The sequence below is a fragment of the Apiospora aurea genome (assembly GCF_038362705.1).
Source record: "Apiospora aurea strain CBS 24483 chromosome Unknown utg000010l_segment0_segment0, whole genome shotgun sequence".
In the NCBI taxonomy this organism is placed as follows: domain Eukaryota; kingdom Fungi; phylum Ascomycota; class Sordariomycetes; order Amphisphaeriales; family Apiosporaceae; genus Apiospora; species Apiospora aurea.
The window spans coordinates 1,907,877-1,928,116 of NW_027117397.1; the positions used below are offsets into that span (position 1 = coordinate 1,907,877).

The 20,240-nt window shown below is 55.0% G+C and overlaps 9 protein-coding genes across 9 annotated transcripts; 6 read left to right on the forward strand and 3 right to left on the reverse strand.

The window, feature by feature from the left end:
• Positions 1-81: 81 nt before the first annotated feature.
• PG986_014630 (uncharacterized protein) lies at positions 82-1,026 on the forward strand (the record flags this gene model as incomplete). The annotated part of the gene is made up of 1 exon (XM_066850852.1): positions 82-1,026. One exon carries the CDS (start codon positions 82-84, stop codon positions 1,024-1,026), a length of 945 nt encoding a protein of 314 aa, XP_066693090.1.
• Positions 1,027-1,201: 175 nt separating this feature from the next.
• PG986_014631 (uncharacterized protein) lies at positions 1,202-1,864 on the forward strand (the record flags this gene model as incomplete). Its single annotated transcript, XM_066850853.1, has 1 exon — positions 1,202-1,864. One exon carries the CDS (start codon positions 1,202-1,204, stop codon positions 1,862-1,864), a length of 663 nt encoding a protein of 220 aa, XP_066693091.1.
• A 195-nt stretch (positions 1,865-2,059) lies between these two features.
• PG986_014632 (Ribonuclease/ribotoxin) lies at positions 2,060-2,792 on the reverse strand (the record flags this gene model as incomplete). Its single annotated transcript, XM_066850854.1, has 3 exons — positions 2,060-2,382; positions 2,475-2,676; positions 2,778-2,792. The coding sequence occupies 3 exons, from the start codon at positions 2,790-2,792 to the stop codon at positions 2,060-2,062; spliced, it is 540 nt and encodes a 179-aa protein (XP_066693092.1).
• A 1,838-nt stretch (positions 2,793-4,630) lies between these two features.
• Positions 4,631-5,687, forward strand: PG986_014633 (uncharacterized protein; the record flags this gene model as incomplete). Its single annotated transcript, XM_066850855.1, has 3 exons — positions 4,631-5,011; positions 5,087-5,263; positions 5,316-5,687. 3 exons carry the CDS (start codon positions 4,631-4,633, stop codon positions 5,685-5,687), a joined length of 930 nt encoding a protein of 309 aa, XP_066693093.1.
• A 2,763-nt stretch (positions 5,688-8,450) lies between these two features.
• PG986_014634 (uncharacterized protein) lies at positions 8,451-10,444 on the forward strand (the record flags this gene model as incomplete). Its single annotated transcript, XM_066850856.1, has 6 exons — positions 8,451-8,652; positions 8,707-8,919; positions 8,980-9,241; positions 9,309-9,901; positions 9,985-10,215; positions 10,317-10,444. The coding sequence occupies 6 exons, from the start codon at positions 8,451-8,453 to the stop codon at positions 10,442-10,444; spliced, it is 1,629 nt and encodes a 542-aa protein (XP_066693094.1).
• A 1,278-nt stretch (positions 10,445-11,722) lies between these two features.
• Positions 11,723-12,553, reverse strand: PG986_014635 (uncharacterized protein; the record flags this gene model as incomplete). The annotated part of the gene is made up of 1 exon (XM_066850857.1): positions 11,723-12,553. One exon carries the CDS (start codon positions 12,551-12,553, stop codon positions 11,723-11,725), a length of 831 nt encoding a protein of 276 aa, XP_066693095.1.
• Positions 12,554-12,816: 263 nt separating this feature from the next.
• Positions 12,817-13,164, reverse strand: PG986_014636 (uncharacterized protein; the record flags this gene model as incomplete). Its single annotated transcript, XM_066850858.1, has 1 exon — positions 12,817-13,164. The coding sequence occupies one exon, from the start codon at positions 13,162-13,164 to the stop codon at positions 12,817-12,819; it is 348 nt and encodes a 115-aa protein (XP_066693096.1).
• Positions 13,165-14,175: 1,011 nt separating this feature from the next.
• On the forward strand, positions 14,176-15,081 carry PG986_014637 (uncharacterized protein; the record flags this gene model as incomplete). The annotated part of the gene is made up of 1 exon (XM_066850859.1): positions 14,176-15,081. The coding sequence occupies one exon, from the start codon at positions 14,176-14,178 to the stop codon at positions 15,079-15,081; it is 906 nt and encodes a 301-aa protein (XP_066693097.1).
• A 2,406-nt stretch (positions 15,082-17,487) lies between these two features.
• PG986_014638 (uncharacterized protein) lies at positions 17,488-19,411 on the forward strand (the record flags this gene model as incomplete). The annotated part of the gene is given in 2 exon segments (XM_066850860.1): positions 17,488-18,767; positions 18,784-19,411. 2 exon segments carry the CDS (start codon positions 17,488-17,490, stop codon positions 19,409-19,411), a joined length of 1,908 nt encoding a protein of 635 aa, XP_066693098.1.
• Between the last annotated feature and the right edge of the window lie 829 nt (positions 19,412-20,240).

Genomic DNA, 20,240 nt, shown 5'->3' on the forward strand with positions numbered 1-20,240 from the left:
TTTACTCTCATGCCTTTTTCCCCCTTCTTCGAGAGTCATCAACCGCAGATGATCGGAGAAACACATGCCCAATCGCCCAACATGGCAACGGAGCAAGTGTCGAACGGCGATGCTGCCGGCCACATGGCCCAGCAGGACCAGGCTGGGACATTTCTCAGCCTTCCCTGGCCGGTCCGGCGTCGAGTATACATCGAGGCTGGGCTGCTGATTGGCGAAGACATCATCCTTCAACGGAGATGGGACGGCAATGATCGAGATCCAGATTCGCGAGTCGACGAAGGGTACCGTTTCGTCTACAACGTCCTCCAGACCTGTAGAACAGTCCACGACGAGGTGAGGGGTCTCGTTTACTCCGAGAACCGCATCATCGTGGACCAGCGCAACGTCGTGTACGGCCTCGTCCAGCTGCGCAGCCTGTCGCCGCGAGCTTGCTCGCAGCTGCGGTCCCTGTACGTCCACCTGTACCTGGAGGCGTGGCAGGCGGCGGCCGATTATGTTCTCGCCCACGCGAACCGGGAAGAGTTGATGCTGCAGCTGATATGCGATACGGGCCATAAGGCTGCGATGACAACCGTCCTGGGACCTCTCATAGCTCACCCGGGCAGTCTCCGGGACTGCGACATCGGTCTCTCTCCGAAGAGAGACGACAAGCTCTGCAGCTTAGCCAGGAACGTCGCGCTCCGAGCGAAGGGGCTGAAAGGCGCAGTCCATGATGAGCCGTTTCGACTCATGGACCTCCCGCCCGAGACTCGATTGCACATACTCGAGTACACAGAGCTGGTCACCTCCTGCAAGGAGGTAGAGTGGCGGCCTGGCCGGCGCGGCGGCTTCAGCGTCACCTTCGCAGACCGCGCCCTCCGCCACCGAGATGGTAGCAACTGCACCATGACGTGCCGCGAGGCCAAGGGCTGGCGGCGGTTCGTCGACTGCCAATCGACCCCCTCAGCCCACCGCGACGACACCCACCGGACCGGCTCCATCTGCACCGCGCGCCAGAGCGGCTACGCGTCCCGCTGCCAGTGCTAGACGCCGCCCCACGCCCTCCTGCTCGTCAGCCGCGTCATCGTCCTGCCCCAGCTCGGCGGCCACGCGTCCCGCTCCGAGCTCGGCCGCCACGGCATGTCCCAGGCCCTGCTCGAGCCGCGCCACCTGGCGATGCCTGGCTGGCGAGCTATTCTGGATGCAAGGTCGCTACAGGGTAATGGCGCTGGGGCGCGGCGGTAGCAGCGGCCGCCGCCGGCTGAGCGCCGAGCACTTCTTCGCGCGCCACCACGCGTTCCGCCCCGCGGCCGCGCTCTCGCACCTCCGCACGCTCGAGCTCGTGTTCCCGGGCCTCATCGTGGGGGGCGGGGGCGACCGCCGCAGGAGGCGGGACGCCGCCGATCCCCTCTACGCGGCGTGGCGCGCCGCGGTGCGCCAGCTCGGGGCGCAGCAGGGCGCCGCCGGCCTTTCGGGCCTGACGCTCCTCGTGCACTTGCGGCTCGCGATCGACGCGCGGATCCCGGCGCCCTGTCACGTGTTCTGGAGGCCGGAGGGAAGCGGCCCGTCCGGTATGGGACCGATCAGGACCGTCGACGGCCGGGGCTACTTTGAGCGCTACGTCGAGTACGTGACCAAGCGCCAGTGCCAAGACGAGAGCAGCATCTGGACGGTGCACGCGGCGCTGCTGGAGCCGCTGCGGGAGCTGCGCGCCGCGGGGCTGCGGCGGCTGTTCGTCTTCTTGGAGTCGGGCTGGCATTGGTCGCCGCCGCGCGGGTGTACGCCGCAGAGTTGCCAGGGGCACCGGGACGGGGAGGTCCACGATCGCATCAGGGAGATGGAGCAGGTGTTGGAGAAGGGCGTCATGGGGGGGGGAGTACGATAGTGCGGCCGAGGGGAAGATGGAGGAGCTTCCTAGTCAGTGGATGCTTCATGTCGAGTAAGAGGCTTGCGCTTTTGGCGTGAGAAATTCGGTAGACCAAATAACATGCACACTAATGTCCCAAGTGAATCCAAACACCTCCACGATAACTCTTGAATTATTTCCAATTATAAGCTTGACATCGACCTAGAGATGATCCTATACCAAAACCAACGCCGTCAATCCCGCCGCCACAGCCAACAGTCCACCGCCACCACTTGCAATCGCCGCCCCGCTCTTGGAGCCGTCGGGCTGCTTGTTCTGCTGCTTGCCCTGGACGCAGCTGACAAAGTTGTTGCCCTTGGCGCCCGAGTGCGTGATGAGCGAGTCGAGCTTGCCCTTGCCGTCGAAGATGACGCGGTCCGCGCCGGGCGCGCCGCCCGTGTAGATTTTCGCGCTCGCGAGGATCGGGAACTCGTACCAGGGCGCCGACGAGGGGAAGTTGAAGTTCTCGAAGTTCTTGTACTGGTGGGGGGTACTTGCTGGTGCCTAGGTAGGTAGAGAAGAATGCACTGGTCAGCTCATGATCTCTGGAGGCGGAGGGAAGGGGAGGGGAAGAAGGGTGCGCGCTTACCGAGAGTCTGGCTCTGTTGGTGCAGGCCGTAGCCCGTCTTGACGGCCTGGTCGATGTCCTTCTGCTGGTAGCAGTTGGAGCCGCAGGTGTAGGCGCAGCTCTGGTCGCGCTCGACGAGCCCGGCTACATCCCCGCTCTCCGCGACGTCGGCGGCGGAGGCGCCGGCCGCGGACAGCAGGGTGAAGAGGATGGCGGGGAGGATCTGCATTGCATTATTAGAGAGCGTTTGCTGACTTCAGGCGTTTCGTTGTTGCACGGTCGGGCGCGTGCGTGCGCGCAGGGAGGGGAACTCGTGGAACGTACCTTGGAGCCGAGCATGGTTTTGATGAGGGCTAACGATGGACAAAAACGCGGACGGGGAATGTTTGGAATGACAGCAAAGTTCAATAGGAATGTTCGCAGTGGCTAGTAGGGAGGGCGTACCTAACCTTATATTCAAGCCAAGCTCCCCCGTCCCGTCTGCCAACTCAGTGATCGTGAAACCTGGCAACCTGCCAAAAGGCCATGGTCCGATTGGCACGCCCACTGAAACAAAGGGCCTTGATCGCCATTCAGAGTGGGTTAGGTTAGCCACTGCCAGTAGAGTTTAGTCTGGCTGGGCAACCCGCTAGCATCGCCGACATTCCGTCTTGTACAGCGGTACTTGTAGAATGGCGAAGCACCACGACGCCAAGCGCAAAAGGACACCTGAGAGCCATATGCTCGCCTGCTCGCTTCTTTCCAGTGTCTCTAGTGTCCCCATTGCATTGCGCCTTCGTCAATCATCAATGGAAAATATTTGATTGAACACAGCGTAAAGCCATCGTCGCACGTGCCAGGCCCGCGGCCAGGTCGCATTTCTGGCGGCACGATAGCGTCCTACGTCATTTGATTGGTCGCCTAACCCTGTTGAGATTCGGCAGATCGGCATCGTAGCAGGGCATTGCATCTCCGCCCAAACCGCCAATAACTTGCTCCTGGTGAATGCGTTTTCTCGTACTTTCGCTTGATCGGCTGTAAAGGTGATGGCGATTTCAAACATCCTCCCCCTTTGGGTTCACCATATCCGCATATGGCACAACGCGCGAGATCGTTGCAGGGTTCGTCAGAAACAGTTTTTAGCAGGCCATGGTTTGGAGCGGCGCTGCTTCCCGAAGAGCGTCCTCCGGAAAAATATACGAGCTACCCCTATTTCACCTTCGGATGCCCGCCCACAAGTCGAATAGGGGTAGCTCTTGTATTGGTTTCTGGCCCCTCTCCACTCCGTCAATGAAGACTTCCAAATGCAACTACACATCAATGTAGTTATCCCCTCGTAGTCGCACGCCGTGCATCGTTCATCGCGGCTCTGGGATCCCAACAAGCGCATCTGTTCGCACGCGAGAAGCAACGGTTATGTGTGGGGCAACGAACCCGGTAGGAGTTCATGGTTCACGGTAGCAAAGCCCTAGGTTATGTACAGCGTGAGCGAACTACCCCGGCCCGACCCGTCGCTGGCACCAGCGTGTCATGTCTCCCGATAGGGTAGGTATTTAGCCGCGCGTATGTCTTGAATCGAGATAGAAGGATCGGCGAAGGACCGTCGTCTTTCATGCCATGTGGTACGGCCAATTGCATTTCATCATCGCATGGTCTTAACCGTGAGCCCCAGTTGATGCAACGGCCGACCGACGTGCATCATCGGCACCATTCCGATTGCAGAGTATGCGCCCGCATTCGCGCGGGTGCAAGTGTATGATGCGTGTCGGCCGCTGGCGCCACCCTAAATGTCTCAACCCCATACCCCAAAGTCCCCAGTTTGTGAATATTCGTAGCTCCAAAGGAATCCGGGGGAGAGCCGGGGATGGTTCATCCTGCCCCGTATTCATCCTGGGTCAGATGGCAAAGTGTCCCACCGAAATCGTATGACCGTCAGGGCCGCCAAGCCCCTTTTGTCAGCGCGATATGCGGCGATATGGCAGCTAAGCCAAGGAACACCCCGCGGGATCGTCACTCTATGGCAGCTCACCACCTACCCAATATGCCCACCGCCATCCCATGTCGTTCGATCAATTGGTAATGTGATCGTGAGGGGTGGTTTATAAAAGTGGTAGCCGTCACTCGGAGCGATGGAAACTTAGAAAGGTGTTCTTCCCTCCGCCAATATTCAGAGGTGCATTCTGTCAGAACCGAAGGCCATGTCTGAAAACTCACCAATCCACGTGACCGTCCTCCCGGCCTCGACGCAGGCGGGCGAGGCCACCATCCGCGCCCTGCTGAGCGCGGAGCAGAAGCCCAGCATCCGCGGCATCTACCGCGACACGTCCAAGGCGCCCGACGAGTTCACCAGCAACCCCCGCTTCGACGCGGCCAAGGGCGACATCGACCTGTGGTCCGGCCTCGACTTCCGGGGCTCCGACGCCGTCTTCTACAACCCGCCCCCGCCCTTCGACGGCCGGGACCCGGCCGTGTTCGCGGCCCAGGCCGCCAACAACGTCCTGGCCGCGCTGAAGCGGGTCCCCAGCGTCAAGCGGCTGGTGGTGTCGTCGGCCATGGGGTCGCAGCATGAGCGCGGAACGGTGCGTCAACTCTTAATTGTGCCACCATCCCAGGTTGGAGAACGGGTGCTGACATGAGAAACGGTGAAATTTCAGGGGATGTTGCGACTCAATCATGTCACGGACTTGGTCTTGAAGAAGGCGGTGCCCGAGGTCGTCATCGTGAAGCCGGCGTGCTACTATGAGACCTGGGCTGCTGCCGCAAAATACGCAGGCCCAGAGGAACTGTGTTTTGAGTCGCCGATAGAAGACCCGGAGTATAAGGTTCCCATGGTGAGTCGAGCACCTTCGATCCAACAGACAGTGCCAGTGCGGGAACTAACAGTGTGCCCACCAGATCAGCGTCGAGGACGTCGGCAAATTCTGCGCGGGGTACCTCCTCGACAGCTCCGAAGCCTCGAAACAGAGCCTGAGGACCGTGGAGCTGCGCGGCCCCCGGAGCTACAGCGCCACAGATGTCCACCAGGCCATCGAGAACGCCACGGGCCAGAAATGGGAGCTGGCCAACATCCCGAGGGGAGGGCTCGTGAAGCTCTTTGCCAAGGAGGTGCCGGAAGTATATGTCCCGGAGTTTGTGGAGCTGATAGCGGCCATGCTCCCCGGCGGCGTGTTGGCGGGAGAGCTCGAGGACGGGGAGAGTACTGTCAGGGGCACGATCGAGCTGGAGGAGGCGTTGCGGAAGATGGTGTCGGGATAAGAACTCAAGCATAATGTAATCGGCAAAATAGTAATGCTCGTAAACACGCTGTTAATCAGCAGGATTTAGCGCTCAGGACAGTTGGACATGAATCATAGAGAGAAAAAAGATGTGATCCGAAGATTGTCCTCCTCTTGGTCGAACATTGCTGAAATATGCCTTTAGGTCTATAATCTTCAAGGACCACATAGCCATAGCCGTCCCCTTCAGCAGCGAGTTTAGCATTAGAAGATAATCTTACTCTGCGTGGACATCCCAGAAAGAATATCATAAGATAGCTGTGATTATTGTTTTAAAAGCGTCCAGAGGTACGAAATTCATATCAATAGACCATGTTCATCTGGTACTAGCGGTGAGTGATTTTCCTTTGGGGAGAAAGACTTCGGATGCTTGGTGGATCGCTACAACGGTACTCGACTATAGTTGGTGAATACGGGCATCGAATTGATTAGGAAAAATGTCTGTCTGGTATAGGTTAATGAGACGTCACTCAGGGTTGCAAAGGGGGGCGGAAGTTGGTCCAACCGTTAATGTTGGATCTAGCACTGGCATGGCATATACCCAAATACCTTTCAAGGAAAGGACACAAGCTAGCTATGCATCATATCCAGTGTACACCCAAGAGTTGCCATCTAGAATATATTCGAAAAGTATGCCGCCGTATATGTTAGTCATAGCCAAATAAAAGTCGCGCCTGTTCACGCTCCTATCGGTTCAACAACGAATGTTTAGACAGCCCGAAATACGACACACTTGGGTAACCAAGACTCGTCTATTCAGGACACCCAAAGTGAATTCGGCCGAGCAAGGGTCTCCGATTCCACCGTCCCGCCTTGCCGCTACGCCAACGAGAATTCAAGACCGGATGCCGGCACGCTGCACATGGTATGGAGAGCAGATATAGGTAATTTGGCCTTAGACTCGGGTTCTCTAGACTTGGGGGGACGGCGCGCATGTTATGTGGTTCCGCCGAAGGCCATTGCATCCGAGGTCACATTCCAGCTTGCCTAGATGCACCTTCTATATTAGATACCCACACATGGAATGGCGAGCGAACCATGGGAGATGCACCGCTTGCATCTGGAGCAATGCGGGTGGGTAATGAATGCATTGCCTGATTCGTTCGCTTAGGGTCCCAAGAGAAAGGATTCAATATTTGCTTTTTGGGCCTTTGCATCAGATGCGGTTCCAGATCAACACAGGAAGCCTGATTTCTCATCGCAGTCGATCAAAATCGGCAAGCAACTCGCCACCCAAAGTCATGGAGTTTCATACCGTCAGCGGCATTTGACCAACCTGAAGGATACGCCCAGTCGGCCGGATGAGGACCGGTTAAACTGGAATGACAGCTATATCGAATAGCTGACTGCCAAGGACTCCAGCTGTAGCCCGTCTTTGGTCTTGTGAGATGAATGAAAAAGATGACCAGCTGACATGCAGGGCCAAAACAGATATTCTAGATGCATGTTTCGCGTCGTCCTACCGGCCCCCGATGCCACCGAACACACGCCAATAGAGCTTGTTCCTTTGGGAACACTTGAGCTAGCCGCGAGCCCCGGCCCTGATTTTGGGTGGCCTGGGGTTCAGCTGCCAGAGCTAGCGCTAGGTAACTTTCGAACTCGTAGAAAAGTTGGACGGGAAACTTTCCTTTCACTGCGGGGTTTGGCCGGCGCCGAGTCGATTTTATCCGTCTTGGTTTTTCTTGTGTCCTTGGCGAGCGCGTTGGCAGAGGCAGCCAAGTAGTCGTCAGAGTTTGATGACCCGACAAGACTGGCGAGAAGGGCGTGTCGCTCTGCTCCAATAAAATGCCACAACCGCCATTGACTGGCCACGAGCCAAACATGAGCGCCTACCATCTGGTCGCGTGTGAATCTGTGTGGTCAAGTCGGGAAGGTGGATAGGATGCTGATCTTCGGCCCAGGGCTGATTGACAGGATCGGTCGGGGGAGTTCAGACGATGCCAGGTATGGATGGATGGCCGCGGACACGGCGTAAGGAACTTCCATGTCGGAAGATCCGAGGCCAAATCAATTTCAATTCGTTCGTTGGCCAAACGTCGAATGACCGGTCCAGTGTTTCTTTTTTTTTTCTTTTTTCTCCCGAAACCAGCAGACCGTTTGAGGGGCTCGGCAACCGTCTGGCCGTCTGGGGCCCCAGGTCAGCAACGTGTTGGGGGAGGATCCAGAAAGCCGGGCTGGGCAGCCGATACCCCGCCGTGGCTCCAATAGCTCACCTTGGCCCGCATGTCGTCGGGCATGGCATGTCTGTCGTATGCATATCCCAATCGTCTCGTCTCCTGCCCTGTCGCTGGCGCCCCCCTGCTAGCAACAACTTACCCCGGATAATACCAGTCGTGTCATTGGATCGGTCCCACTCTACCCCGGATAATATCAACCATCTCATTGGAACACACCACCATGACTCGGGTCGGGTGTGTAGCATCCTGCCTCGCTTCCCCTGCTGCGTGCAGTTCGGCTTGGCCTCTCACACAGAAGGATGGGCACGCGGTCCGATAGTGACCAGGCCCTGTCTTGGCCGGGGATTGGACGGCAGCCAATCTCCCCATCGCGTGTCAGACATTCATAATGCAACGCTTCCGCCCGCGTTGGGTCTCATCCAGACCTCCCACCTCTCCAGTCGTTCAGCTCCGTCGGTCGCTCTCCTCACTGAGATCAATCGAGACATTCTTTCTCTTTGGCCTCGCCGATCGTCTTCAAACGAAGTCATCATTTGCATCCGCCAGCACCAATCCGCGCCGACAAGATGGGTGTCATCAAGACCGGACACGCCGGTGACCCCGTCGTTACCCGGCTTCTGCAGGAGGACACCACCCCCTGGTACAAGAAGCCCAACCTGCGCCTCATGTACCTCTGGCTCTTTTGCTGCTGCATGGGCGTCGAGATGACTTCTGGCTTCGACTCCCAACTGATTGGTACCCTGCAGTTCTCCGACGACTTCAACAAATGTAGGTGACGGCACATCCCTCCGTGGAAAGCAAGAACTAACAACGTGGCGGCAGATTTCGGCAATGGGTACATCAGTTCAAAGACGGGCAAGGCTAGCATCGAGCCCGCCATGCTCGGGTTCATCTCCTCTTGTTACCAGCTGGGCTCCATTTTGGCCGTCCCGATCGCGCCTTGGTTCAACCAGAGATTCGGCCGGCGATGGGGTATCATGGCGGGGTCGATCATCATGATCGTCGGCGCCATCCTGCAAGGATTCTCCCAGCACGGTAGGCGTATTTCAGTCAACGACGAACACGGAGATCCGAGCTAACGAGATACCCTCACAGTTGGCATGTACATCGTCTCTCGTATGATTCTCGGAGTGGGCATTCTGTTCGCCATCATTTCAGGATCCGCCCTGATTGGCGAGCTGAGCCATCCCAAGGAGAGAGCTGTCATGACCTCGCTGTTCAACTCATCTTACTTCATCGGCTCCATCATGGCGGCAGCTATCGCTATCGGCACCGTCGAAATCAAGGGAGACTGGAGCTGGCGGCTACCCTCGCTCTTGCAGATCGTCCCGTCGGTCATGCAGATCTGCACTGTCTTGTACGCATCCGCCCCTTTTCGCCTTCGTCTCTTGCTATTCCAACCGCTGACATGAATAAAACTACAGCCTTCTTCCCGAGAGCCCTCGTTACCTCGTCAGTAAGGACAAAGACGATGAGGCATTTGCCGTCCTTACCAAGTACCATGCCGAAGGAGACGCTAGCTCGCTGCTGGTGCAAGCCGAGATGGCCCAAATCAAGTCCACCATCAAGCTGGAAATGGAAAACTCCAAGCAGACCTGGGCCGTCATGTGGTCCACGGCCGGCAACCGCCGCCGCGTTTTCGTCAGCGTCTTCCTCGGCCTCTTCACCCAGATGTCCGGCAACACGCTCCTGTCCTACTACCAGAACCTCATGTTCGAGATGATGAACTTCACCGACAACGCCGTCAAGACGCGCATCAACATCGCCAACCAGTGCTGGGCCCTCCTCAACGCGACGGCCCTCGCGCTCGTGGTGACCCGCTTCCGGCGCCGGTGGGCCTTCATGGCGTCGTCGACGTCGATGCTGTTGGTCTTTTCGGCCATGACCGTCTCCTTCAAGGTCCTGCGCTCGGCCAAGGATCGGGGTGAGACGAACGGCGCAGCGTCCATCTCGGCGTTGTTCTTCTACTTCGCGTACTCACCGTGCTATAACTTGGGCAATAATGCTCTAACTTACAGTGAGTCTCCTGTTTCTTTCCACCCCATCACTGGTTTTGTATTTTTTAGATCTGGCTGCTGACCCAAGACTTTCTCCCCTTAGCTTATCTTGTCGAACTGTTCCCGTACGCCATTCGAAGTCGCGGTATCGGTATCGAACAGGTTTTCGGAAAGGCCGGAGGCTTCTTCTCCACCAACGTCAACCCCCTCGCTCTGGATGCCATCGACTGGAAGTTCCTCGCTGCTTATTGCGGTTGGATCGCCTTCGAGTTCATTTTCCAGTTCCTCTTCTACCCCGAGACGTACAACCGCACTCTGGAAGAACTCACTTTCCGTAAGTGCCAACTGAAATCCTATTTACCACTATCCTGGCCGTGGTGAGGTTCCTGCAATGTAAGATACGAATGACTGACCTTTTTGCCATCTTTCCTGCAGTATTCGAACCCGACGAGCTCAACAAGCAGGTCGTCGCGGCCACCGAGAAACAGCTGCAGACGGCCGAGCACCAGCACACCACCACGATCGAGGAGCACGTCGACTACCCGAAGAGGTCCGAGCTATAGAGCATTGTTCTCGGGTCGCGGTGGAATTGGGGCGTGCTGTTCAGCATCTTGTTGTTGTTTTCTTTTATCTCGGTGCATCAGAGGGGTCGACCACGTCGTGTTGTGTGGCACGCACGGTGCCCCTTTGTTTCCTACCAGTCGCTGGTTGCCGGCACATACGGACCAGCTTGCTAAGATAATAATATAGTAGCAGCCACTGGATTTGTTCGTTATCTACAAAGCGACGAATATGCAATCGTTACTACATTCTCCTTCGCATTTACGTCTCGTAATTCTCCATATTACTGCTTACTAGATGCTTACTTGGAAGAGGCGGGAGTGAGGGGTGGGTTTTACTGCCACCACACAAAACTGGAAGGCTTTTTCTATTAACAAGGGCCCATATTCCCTTGGCATGAATAACACAAAGCTGTGGCATAAGTGTTTGCAGACCAAGGCAAGAAAACAAGCCAGTTCAACGTTGCGTTGAACAGTGTGGTAACACAGGCCGCGCCCTCTGCTTGGCTGCTGCTGTGCCCCCAGCTGATATCGCGGCCAACCCGCGACCCTACCTACCCCAAATCGGTGTGCAAGGGGGCAACAAGAACCAGACAGGGGTGGCACCCAACGGCTCCTGTCGAATACGCTCTAGCGCGTTCGATGCCTTCCATGCAGGTCACGTATGTATGTACATATGTAGATTGGTGTGTGTGATGTGGTCACATCCAACGTCCCCAATGCCACCCCACACACATGCACACAAAAATAGAAATGGTCAATTTATTTTGTTGGTTCCGCCCGAGATTGGCGACCTCCCGTTGGTATGCAACCGGGGAGGTGTACGTTGCGTTGTATGTGAACTGTCGGATGTCAGATGAGTAGATGGTGTGATTTTCATCTAGAAAGGTCCTACTTGCATCGGCGTTTTTCTTTCCTTTATATGCAGACGTCTGAGGTCGCTGTATTGATCAAGGTTGCCTGGTAGGATAGGGGTTACCCCCGATGCAACTGCCGAAGTCCGCCCAATCGTATGGTATACTCAGTGTTGTCCTGCTAACACAAAACGATTTTCAACTTCAGGGCACCAGCTGTTTCATGGAAAAGACTTGAAAGCAACCTTCTATACACCAACAACTGCCTCCGCGCCGACTACCCCGGTCATCAAAGTTGATTTTGTTCCGCGTTAGCGGCTTTGTACATGGCCAGATCCCTCAATGTCAGACTGCCGCCGGCGCTTCATGATATCCATAAAGTTGTCGTAAGAGTCATTGTCCGCTTTCCTCGCTTCCATGTACTTATTCATGCCGTCAACCTCCATAACCAAGCTCCGCCGGTCGTCCTGTTCGATCCAGGGCTCGGGGTCGAGGCCGATGTTGAAGTGCACGTATTGCAATAACCCCGGTGTGGCCGCGGGCAGTTGTTGCCACTGCTCGTACAGGCCCTCCCCCAAGGCTCCGAGCCCATGACGAAGGTCTTGAGGGTGGAAGACAGGGTGCTGTTGGCCCAGTGGTCCAGGACACTGCTCCACCGCAGCGGGAAAGACACCTCGATCAGGCCGGAAAGGTCGTCGGGGAGTTGTAACGACTGGTTGGTCGGGTAGCCTTCGTTGGAAATCTGAACAACCTCGCCACTTGATGTCTGCAGTTCTGTGATGGAGTCGTCTAGGGCCGAGTGCACTCTCGCTTCCCACATGATGGGGCAGTCTTTCAAGTAGAGCTCCTCGAGACCTCCTCGTCCGTTCTGACGCCCCAGGGACGCGATCCAGTCGACCTGCCACTTGTAGCTAAACACATAGCATCCTAGCGACAGCACTTTCAGGTTGGGAAAGCCAACGCCTGGATTTACCGTTCTAAAATCCATTTTGGGCGTCCACCCCCAGTAGTCGTCATAGGATAACGAGAGGACACGCAAGTTCTGCGCTATGGAAGGGGGCAGCCAGACCTTGGGGAGGTTTTGGAAGTAGTCAAACCGGTCTCCGAGCTGGCGCGGGAGGTTGTGGAACGATTCCCAGGCGGAACTCGCGAGCCGGAGTTGCAGGTTGGTCAGGCTTTTGCAAGACAAAAGCATATCCGTCACGGCAACGTCTAGAGACACAGGGAGGTCGGCAATCTTCAAGGATGTTGCTTCCATCCGCTCCGCGCAAAAGCTTGTGACCAAAGGGGGCCAGTTGGTACTCAGCGGGCTGCCGGTCGCCTGGATGGCTTGAAGAAACTGATTCTGAAGCCAGGCTTGGCGGCCGGGGGACCACACTCCTGTGAGGCATCGGAGGCAAGTTTCTAGGACGAGACTGGCAAAGGGTCCGCATTCGTGGACTAGTAAGCCTGGTCCGGCGCCCTGCGACGTCTTCGTCCCCGAGAAGCCGATCTCGAGACCTTTCAGACCGGAGAAAACCCTTAAGAAGGGTAGGGCATGCAGAAAGGGCTTCGGTAATATACGCTGTGACTCGCTGAAAGCGGCGGCATGGAGCCCCCAACCGAGAAGGCCACAGAGGGCACGATGGTCTTGATGGCTACCTCCCGCACCAGGGGTCGCAAATGGGGCGCGGTCGCGATCTGAATGAACCTGAGACTTGATATCGCAGATTGAGGAGGCGCGAGCTCTACCCTCAGGGTCACATGGCGGAAAAGCAGTTCTGTCGCAGCCTGGTTGATGGACCTGCCAGCGAGTCTGCAGGCTTGGAGTGTTTCCAGATCGAGCGGTGAGAGGATCTGGCGGTAGATTTCGTTGGGTAGTTGGGCCATTTTGATGATTTGGTAATCTGCCCTTCAATCCATGGAATATCAGTTCAGAGGTCTGGGCAACAGCGAGATGTAATGTCAGAGATGGATGAAATATGACATGTTGTCTTCAGGATCTTGCGAAGGCTTGGCACTGATTGAATTGAAGCGGGGAACTCAAGCCACGCATGCACTCATCGCAGTAAGCTCGAGTTGTCTCTCAGCATGGAAATGATTCTTTCCACTTCTCGACAAACTCTTGTGACTGCCTGGATGTGCAGTCGAAACTCGTCCGTATATGTGAGAATGCCATTTCCTGTTGCCTGTTGTGGTTGCGCGTCTGGTTGGAGCAGTTGCTGAGCCTCTGTCATGTAGCGAGCGAGCGGGCAGGTGGGGTTGTGGATGTATGGCCGCGGTGCTTCAATTAACTGGCAGCCTAGACGCGTCTGGTGGTCGGACTGCGAGATACGTGCCTCGAACAAAAAGAAGTCTTACAGCCTTCAACATCAAAGCAAAGGTGAATATTGGCATCACCATGGCGAAGCATGAATAGTAAAGTAATGCGAGTGAAATAAAGCTCCAAAGAACCAGATCATTGGCCAACTGTCCGTCTCTAACAATTGCTAGGTGGATGACCCGCTCGCAAAGACCAAACCACGATCCTCAAGTAGAAGAGCAAGTGAGTAAGTCGTGCGCAAAAACAATGACAACCAACCCTAGGCTACCTAGAGCACTTCCATACCCCATGATTGATTGTTCCATATACGAAGCATTTTAGGATGTTGGTGCTGTTGTCTGTGATTCATTGGCAGTCGCAGAAAGCTGCCCACGCAGCTACCCGCGGTGATGCCTAGGTGAAGGTATTGTTCATGCGACAACCACTTGCCTTCAAATGCCAGCACCGTTATTTTCTTTCTGGCCAACTGGGGTATTTACCTCCACCAAAGTTTGTTTCCATCCTTCATCTATCCTACTTTCCACACCTCTTCCGAACCATTATCTTCAAGTCAAGCAAGCCTCTATCCAACAGCCAAGATGGATGATAATATCGAAATTCAACTGCTCAAGGAAATGTTCAAGGAGATGCCTCGAATGAGTGGCCAGAACTACCTGGAGTTGCTGGTCAACACCGATTTTACCGATGTCCGAGACCTCTTCTTCGCCCACGCAGTACGCAATCATTACGACTACCAGGAAATCATCCTGTACGAGCACACGGTTGAGGCCGAAAAGCCCGGTAAGAAGCAGAAGGATAGCTTCACCAATCGCTACTTTGTGGTGATGGATCACAATGCCAAAGACCACCTTGGTTCCAGCTATCGACCCTCGAACGACAAAGCTGAAAGCAATGCCGACATTTACGACTATAATCGAAAGCAGCTCTTCGAGTCAATGGTCATGGCGCTTGAAGTCGCAAATCCTCCGAAGAAGAAGGCCCGATCCAGCAAGAGAAGATCCTCAGACCAGACTCCCGCCATCCCTCGGTTCGTCATCGAGATTGGGGAGATCAAGGTAGAGACCTGGCGTCCTGGCCCGGACGGAAAATTCGACATCAGCGAGGTCCGTTACATCGGCTGCCACATGGTCATGGATATCGAGACCCATTTCAACGAACGAGCGCTGTGGATGGTGCATCGGCACCGAGGCGTCGAGGATGGCGTCCATCTCAAGAAGCAGCGAAAATGGGACCGCGATGACGACCTGTTTACCTTCCTGGGGTTCGACTCGTGGGACCAAGTCACGGAACGCATTCCCAACGACTTTGACCTAGCGCAGCTGGCGGCTCGGGCGGAGGACTGGTACCATGGAGGACGAGACTGCGCCCCTATTAAGGATTTACCAGAGCTGATGCGGAACACTGCTATCAGAGGTGACTGCCGCGTCCATACTCCCATGGGCCTCTTCGAGGAATTCGGAGCCAAGGTGAACAAGAACGATTGAGGGTTTTCATAGCAAACAGGAAGGAACCGACAGGGACATAGATTCATGATGCTCACTACTGAGTGAGATTAGTTCTTATACCGTCCGATAATGAAACTGCGGCGCTGAATCGACGTCCTGGCCAGCTGAATCTCGTTCTCGACGTATTGTGACTCTGCAGTAGATTTCGAAGTAATTCATCAAGCGCAGGGGTACGACCTGGAAGGCCGCAACCACTATGACACAGAAGGATTGGGGCTTGAGTGTCATTTTCATCCCTTTCCCACATGCTCCTGTTTTCCTCCAACACAATACTGACGAGCTAAGACGCTTGGATTTGCCCGACATCATAGGGCTGGCCAGCCTAGCCACTGCCAAAATTGATTTCATGAATGAGCTGAGCGTCATAACTTCTTGAAGTGACTGGTGTTTGCGGCCCATCCACTGTACAACAGCTCCGCCGGGCCGTCACTACGGAGTAGGAGTGGAGGGAAAATTGCCGGAATGGCCGCAGTACATCCGCCGACAATCTTGACGATATCTGCCCAACGTTCCTTCCACAACTGTTTCCTTCTACTCGCTGGCCTACTTGCAGTTTATTGAGCAGGCTCGCCGACATACCTACCATTCAATGACCAGAGCCCAGAACCCATAAAATAATTGCAGTCCCTTTCGAGTTCTCCTCGGCATCTGCAAACAAGGCTCCCACCGAATATCCAGCAACTTGGTTCCTACAAGCTCTGGCTTATTTCGAGCAACTTCACGCACGATCAGTCCTGGCCCTTGGCTTTGACTTCTCTTGTGTGCACTCACTTACCTGCGGTCCGACAAACATATTTCTACACCGACAAAGATTTCACAAGTTTTTGCGAACCTTCACCAGCCCCAGTAGCTGGTATTCTGTCCACCCACTGCCAAGCAGTATCTTACTCTTTTCCTCTCCGACCCTCGACCTTTCGGCAACTTCAAGTCAAGAAGCTCAGGCCTTTGACTGGACTCGGCGATCGTTGTATTCACCCACGTTTGATACATCCACAGCCAGCCGCGACCAAAAGAATATCCCCAAGTTTCCATACCTGAGCCAACACTAGTGATTATTCCTTCGCGAGTTTCACCCAGCATCACACGACTATTTCTATTTTTCGAGCCTTCGATCCCATCAAGTCGTCGATCCCATCAAGTCGTCGACCCCTTCGAGTCGTCGGCCCCCTCGAGTCGTCGATTCCCTCAAATTGCTGATCCCTTTGAGCCTTCAACCTCTTTACCCTCCGATCTTTATCGAATCGCTCGGCGACTTGAATTTATTCGGCGATCGACCTTTGAAAAATCGGTGTTTCGCTGCTGACAAGTCGAGGGAATCCAAGTGGCATCAAAATCGTCTGATATCCCTTCGTTCCTTCCTCTTTGTAGTTTCGGCGATGACCACTTCGACCTCGCACCTTCGCCCTTGAAATCGGTCCTCGACTTCACAACTAGATACATCTTCTACTGAATCGCCATCATCGTACCTTCGCACTTGGGTTCAGTACTCGACTCCATAACTACATACCTCTTATACTGGAATACCATCATCGCCCGTTTTCCAGTTTGACCTCATTATTCCTGCAAGGTATGTTCGTCATTGCAAAATTTGGAGATACACCCTACTGTTGTCACCTGAGCTCTCTCCGACCACCACATCCCTGAGAATCCTACATATTTCCTTCACCAGGGGCTCTTGAAATATCACCTTTGAAGAGGAATTTTCATTCCCTGTGAGCAAACAAGGCACGTCGGACCAAATTCGTGATGCAGCACGAATTGCCGACCGTATCTTCCTTTCCCCCTTGTCCTTCTTCTTCGTTCGGCATATCCCTTCAAGTTTCATCCATACCCTTCAAGATGATATGAGCCTCATGGCTTGAACACCTCCCCCATCATCATAAACATTAAATCCGAAAGTAAAAGGAGCTTACTCATAATTTTCTTTTTTAGGCAACGCGGATTCTCATCCTTATCCTCCCACCATATTCTTATCCTTATTGGCTCATTAAGCTCGGCGATACATTCAATTCTGTCCACAGTCTTTTGATAAACCCAGGCCATTGCGTCTTCGCCATTGGCCCGCGGGCTTGTCAAAACTCCTCTCCCTTCAACGAACCGTGACTGAGTGATCAGTCATACCAAGTACGTTAGCCATTGGTAGCATTAACCTGGGAGCATTTGGCGGTTGAGTATTCATTTGATTCTAGTCAAGCTTGGTTTCTACCCGTTCTCATACTCCCCATCAGGTCGGGAAGTTCGTCCGCCACTGGCCCCTTTTTATGCATTGACCCCCTTTTCGGAAGACATTGGTACGCCCCAATGTCATTATCGCGGGAAACATCCATAAATGCGATGTCACTTTACTAACGTTTCACTCAATAGTCACACTAAGACACTGTCATCATGAGCAACTTCGATCGCAAGCGCAAGCGAGAGGACAGCGACGGAGAATCCTCTGTCAGAGAGATTAAACCTGAGCCTGCTTTCATCGATCTCGGCGACTCAGACAACGGCAATAACAATGCCCTGAGAAACATCCCCGAGGCGCCCATTGAGAACAATGGAAGCAATGCTGAGCAACACCCTGATGTCGCCGACCCGAATCCTGCTGTCGCCGATCGGCGCCCTGACAACAATGCCATGGCAGTCGAACTGGACGCCTTCACCGTGATTGCCGACCGCAATCATGAGCTGATTCAGGGCCTCATGAAAGTACCCGAGGACATGCGTGAGGAGATGGCCGTCAAGCACGGTGCCATCAAGAACGACGTCACCACCTCCATGGTCGCCTTCACGAAGCAGATGGATGAGAAGCTCGAGGAAGCCAAGGGAGAGCTAATTGACCAGGTCAACGGATACAATCCGCGACTGAACCGACTGGAGAGAAGAGCGAATACTTTCGATGCCACCGTCAAGGAGCTGGACAAGAAGATCGACAAGAAGATCAAGACCGCCCAGAACGGAGCGAACAAAGAGCACAGCGTCAACATCAAAGCCGAGGTGAAGGAGGAGGTCAATGAGTGTCTCCGCGGATTCAGTGCCTACCTGGCGGATTACCTTGAGAACAACGGTGCCCCAGCTCAGGCCCGCACCGGAACCGGAAACGGATTCAGACGCGCTGCCGGAATCGAACACGATCGGGCGAACCGAACGGAATCCGGACGCCCGGATGCGATTGAACACGGACAGGCAAACCGAACGGAATCCGGACGCCCGAACAGAACTGAACAAAGCCGTGCGGACGGAAACGAATCCGGACACCTGAACAGAGCCGAACAAGGCAGCGGCAGCGGCAGCCGCGGTGGCGGTGGCGGAGCCAATGCCAATGCCAACGCCTGGGAGCTGAGACCTCGCCGACCTTCCACCTCCACCCCCGCTGTGGCCGCTGGCGCTGCGGGCCCCGCTGCGAACTCGACGACGCTGGCTCTCCCCGCTGTTCCTGCCGCTGGCGGTGGCGGTGGCGGTGGCGGTCCTGGTGGTCCCTCTCCTGCAGCCCCTCTTGTCCCGGCCAACTTCGTCCCGGCGGCTGTCCCCCTGTTGTCCAAGGAGCAGTTCCTGCCGTACCAGGTCTTGACCAACAAGGGCTATCACACGCTCCTGCAACGAGTCCAGTTCAACGACGTGAACCACCTGGTCCAGCTTGTCAAGCTCGACAACACCAAGATCGCCAGAAAATGCATCATGTTTGGCGATACAAAGTTCCCCCCTCTACAAGCTCGACTACGTTCTCCACACTGGCTATGGCGTTCGACAGATGGGCCAACGTGGTGCCAGCGCCCGCCCCGGCGGCCATGAACAGGCCAATCTTTTGCGCAGCGTGGACCTCAGCCAGCTCCGCATCTTGAAGATGAAGATCGACGCGCGCGTGATGCTGCAGGAGGACCTGGTCCGGTACACGGAGTGGGAGCGGCGGTGGAAGCCTCCCGCATACGTCTACGATCTCGGCGAGCTCCATCTACGCAAGCTGTCGAGCCGCGGAGCCGGCCCCATCTCCGGCCTCCTCACGCCGTTCAACCTGCTCCTGGAGGTCAGCAGCACCAACCGGCGCGTCTGGATCGTCATGGGCCCGCAGTACGAGTTGTCGCGCCGGGCCAAGGACTCCGTCCGCGACAGCAACAACCCCTTCAACGGGCTCGAGTACCACCGCCTGGCCCTGCTGGCGCACCACGTTGCCGACCTTGACTTCGACAGGTCGGACTTCATGGACACCTCCGCCGGCTTTGAGCGTGCTCACCGGATCGTGCTGGAGAGCCTCTGCCCCGGCCAGCCCGCTGTCGACTTCGACAAGAACATCTCGTTGAAGCAGCTCTGCAAAGATCTCTCTTAGATAGATTCTTTAGTTGTACCATTAGTTAGTTTGAGATTAGGCGCTCGATATGCATCAATTTAAGACATGTATATGACCTTTGCCGACCGGCTTCTTTCATGCATGACAAAGAGTGGCTGTCGTGTGTCTCTAAGGGGCATAGCGACCATAAGTATTCCAGCAGCATGTGAGATGAGATGTATATGGCTAACTGTATGTATGAGACCTGACTAGCGTAGTCTGTAGGGCATGTCATTGAGGCATTTGATACGTGGTCGAAGAAACCTCAAAAAGAAACGGATTGCTGATCTTTGTGATATATTGTCGTGATCGTCAGCAACTCTCGGATAACCGAACTGCGTTCTCGCCCGACTTTTAAACGATCGACTTCCCTATATACTAAAAATCATTTGACGATATTACATAAAACTACTGAGGTATTAATAATAAAAAGGAGTACGACTAGAGATTCGGGTTAATAGTAATAATTAAGCTATTAGCAATAATACCTGTTTACAACTGCCGGGGCTTGTCCCCCTATTCGGATCAAGGAGAAAATACACACAAGACGCCAGGGCGACAATTGAAGTACATCCAAGGGCATACTTACATACCTACTATACGGCAACTCTAGCACACCTGTGCAACACACCAGGTATGGCTACTGCAGTAGACCAGATTAAGTCAAGGTACACCATTGCACATCACTACGTCAGTCGAAATAAGACTCGACAAGATAGGTAGGTAACTACCATCAGACTTGTGGTCTTTAGTAAATCGCTTTGTCGGACCTTTTGTTTCTGCTGAGGCAGCTGGTATGATTCGCGAAAAGTGTGCCCAAGGGGGACCG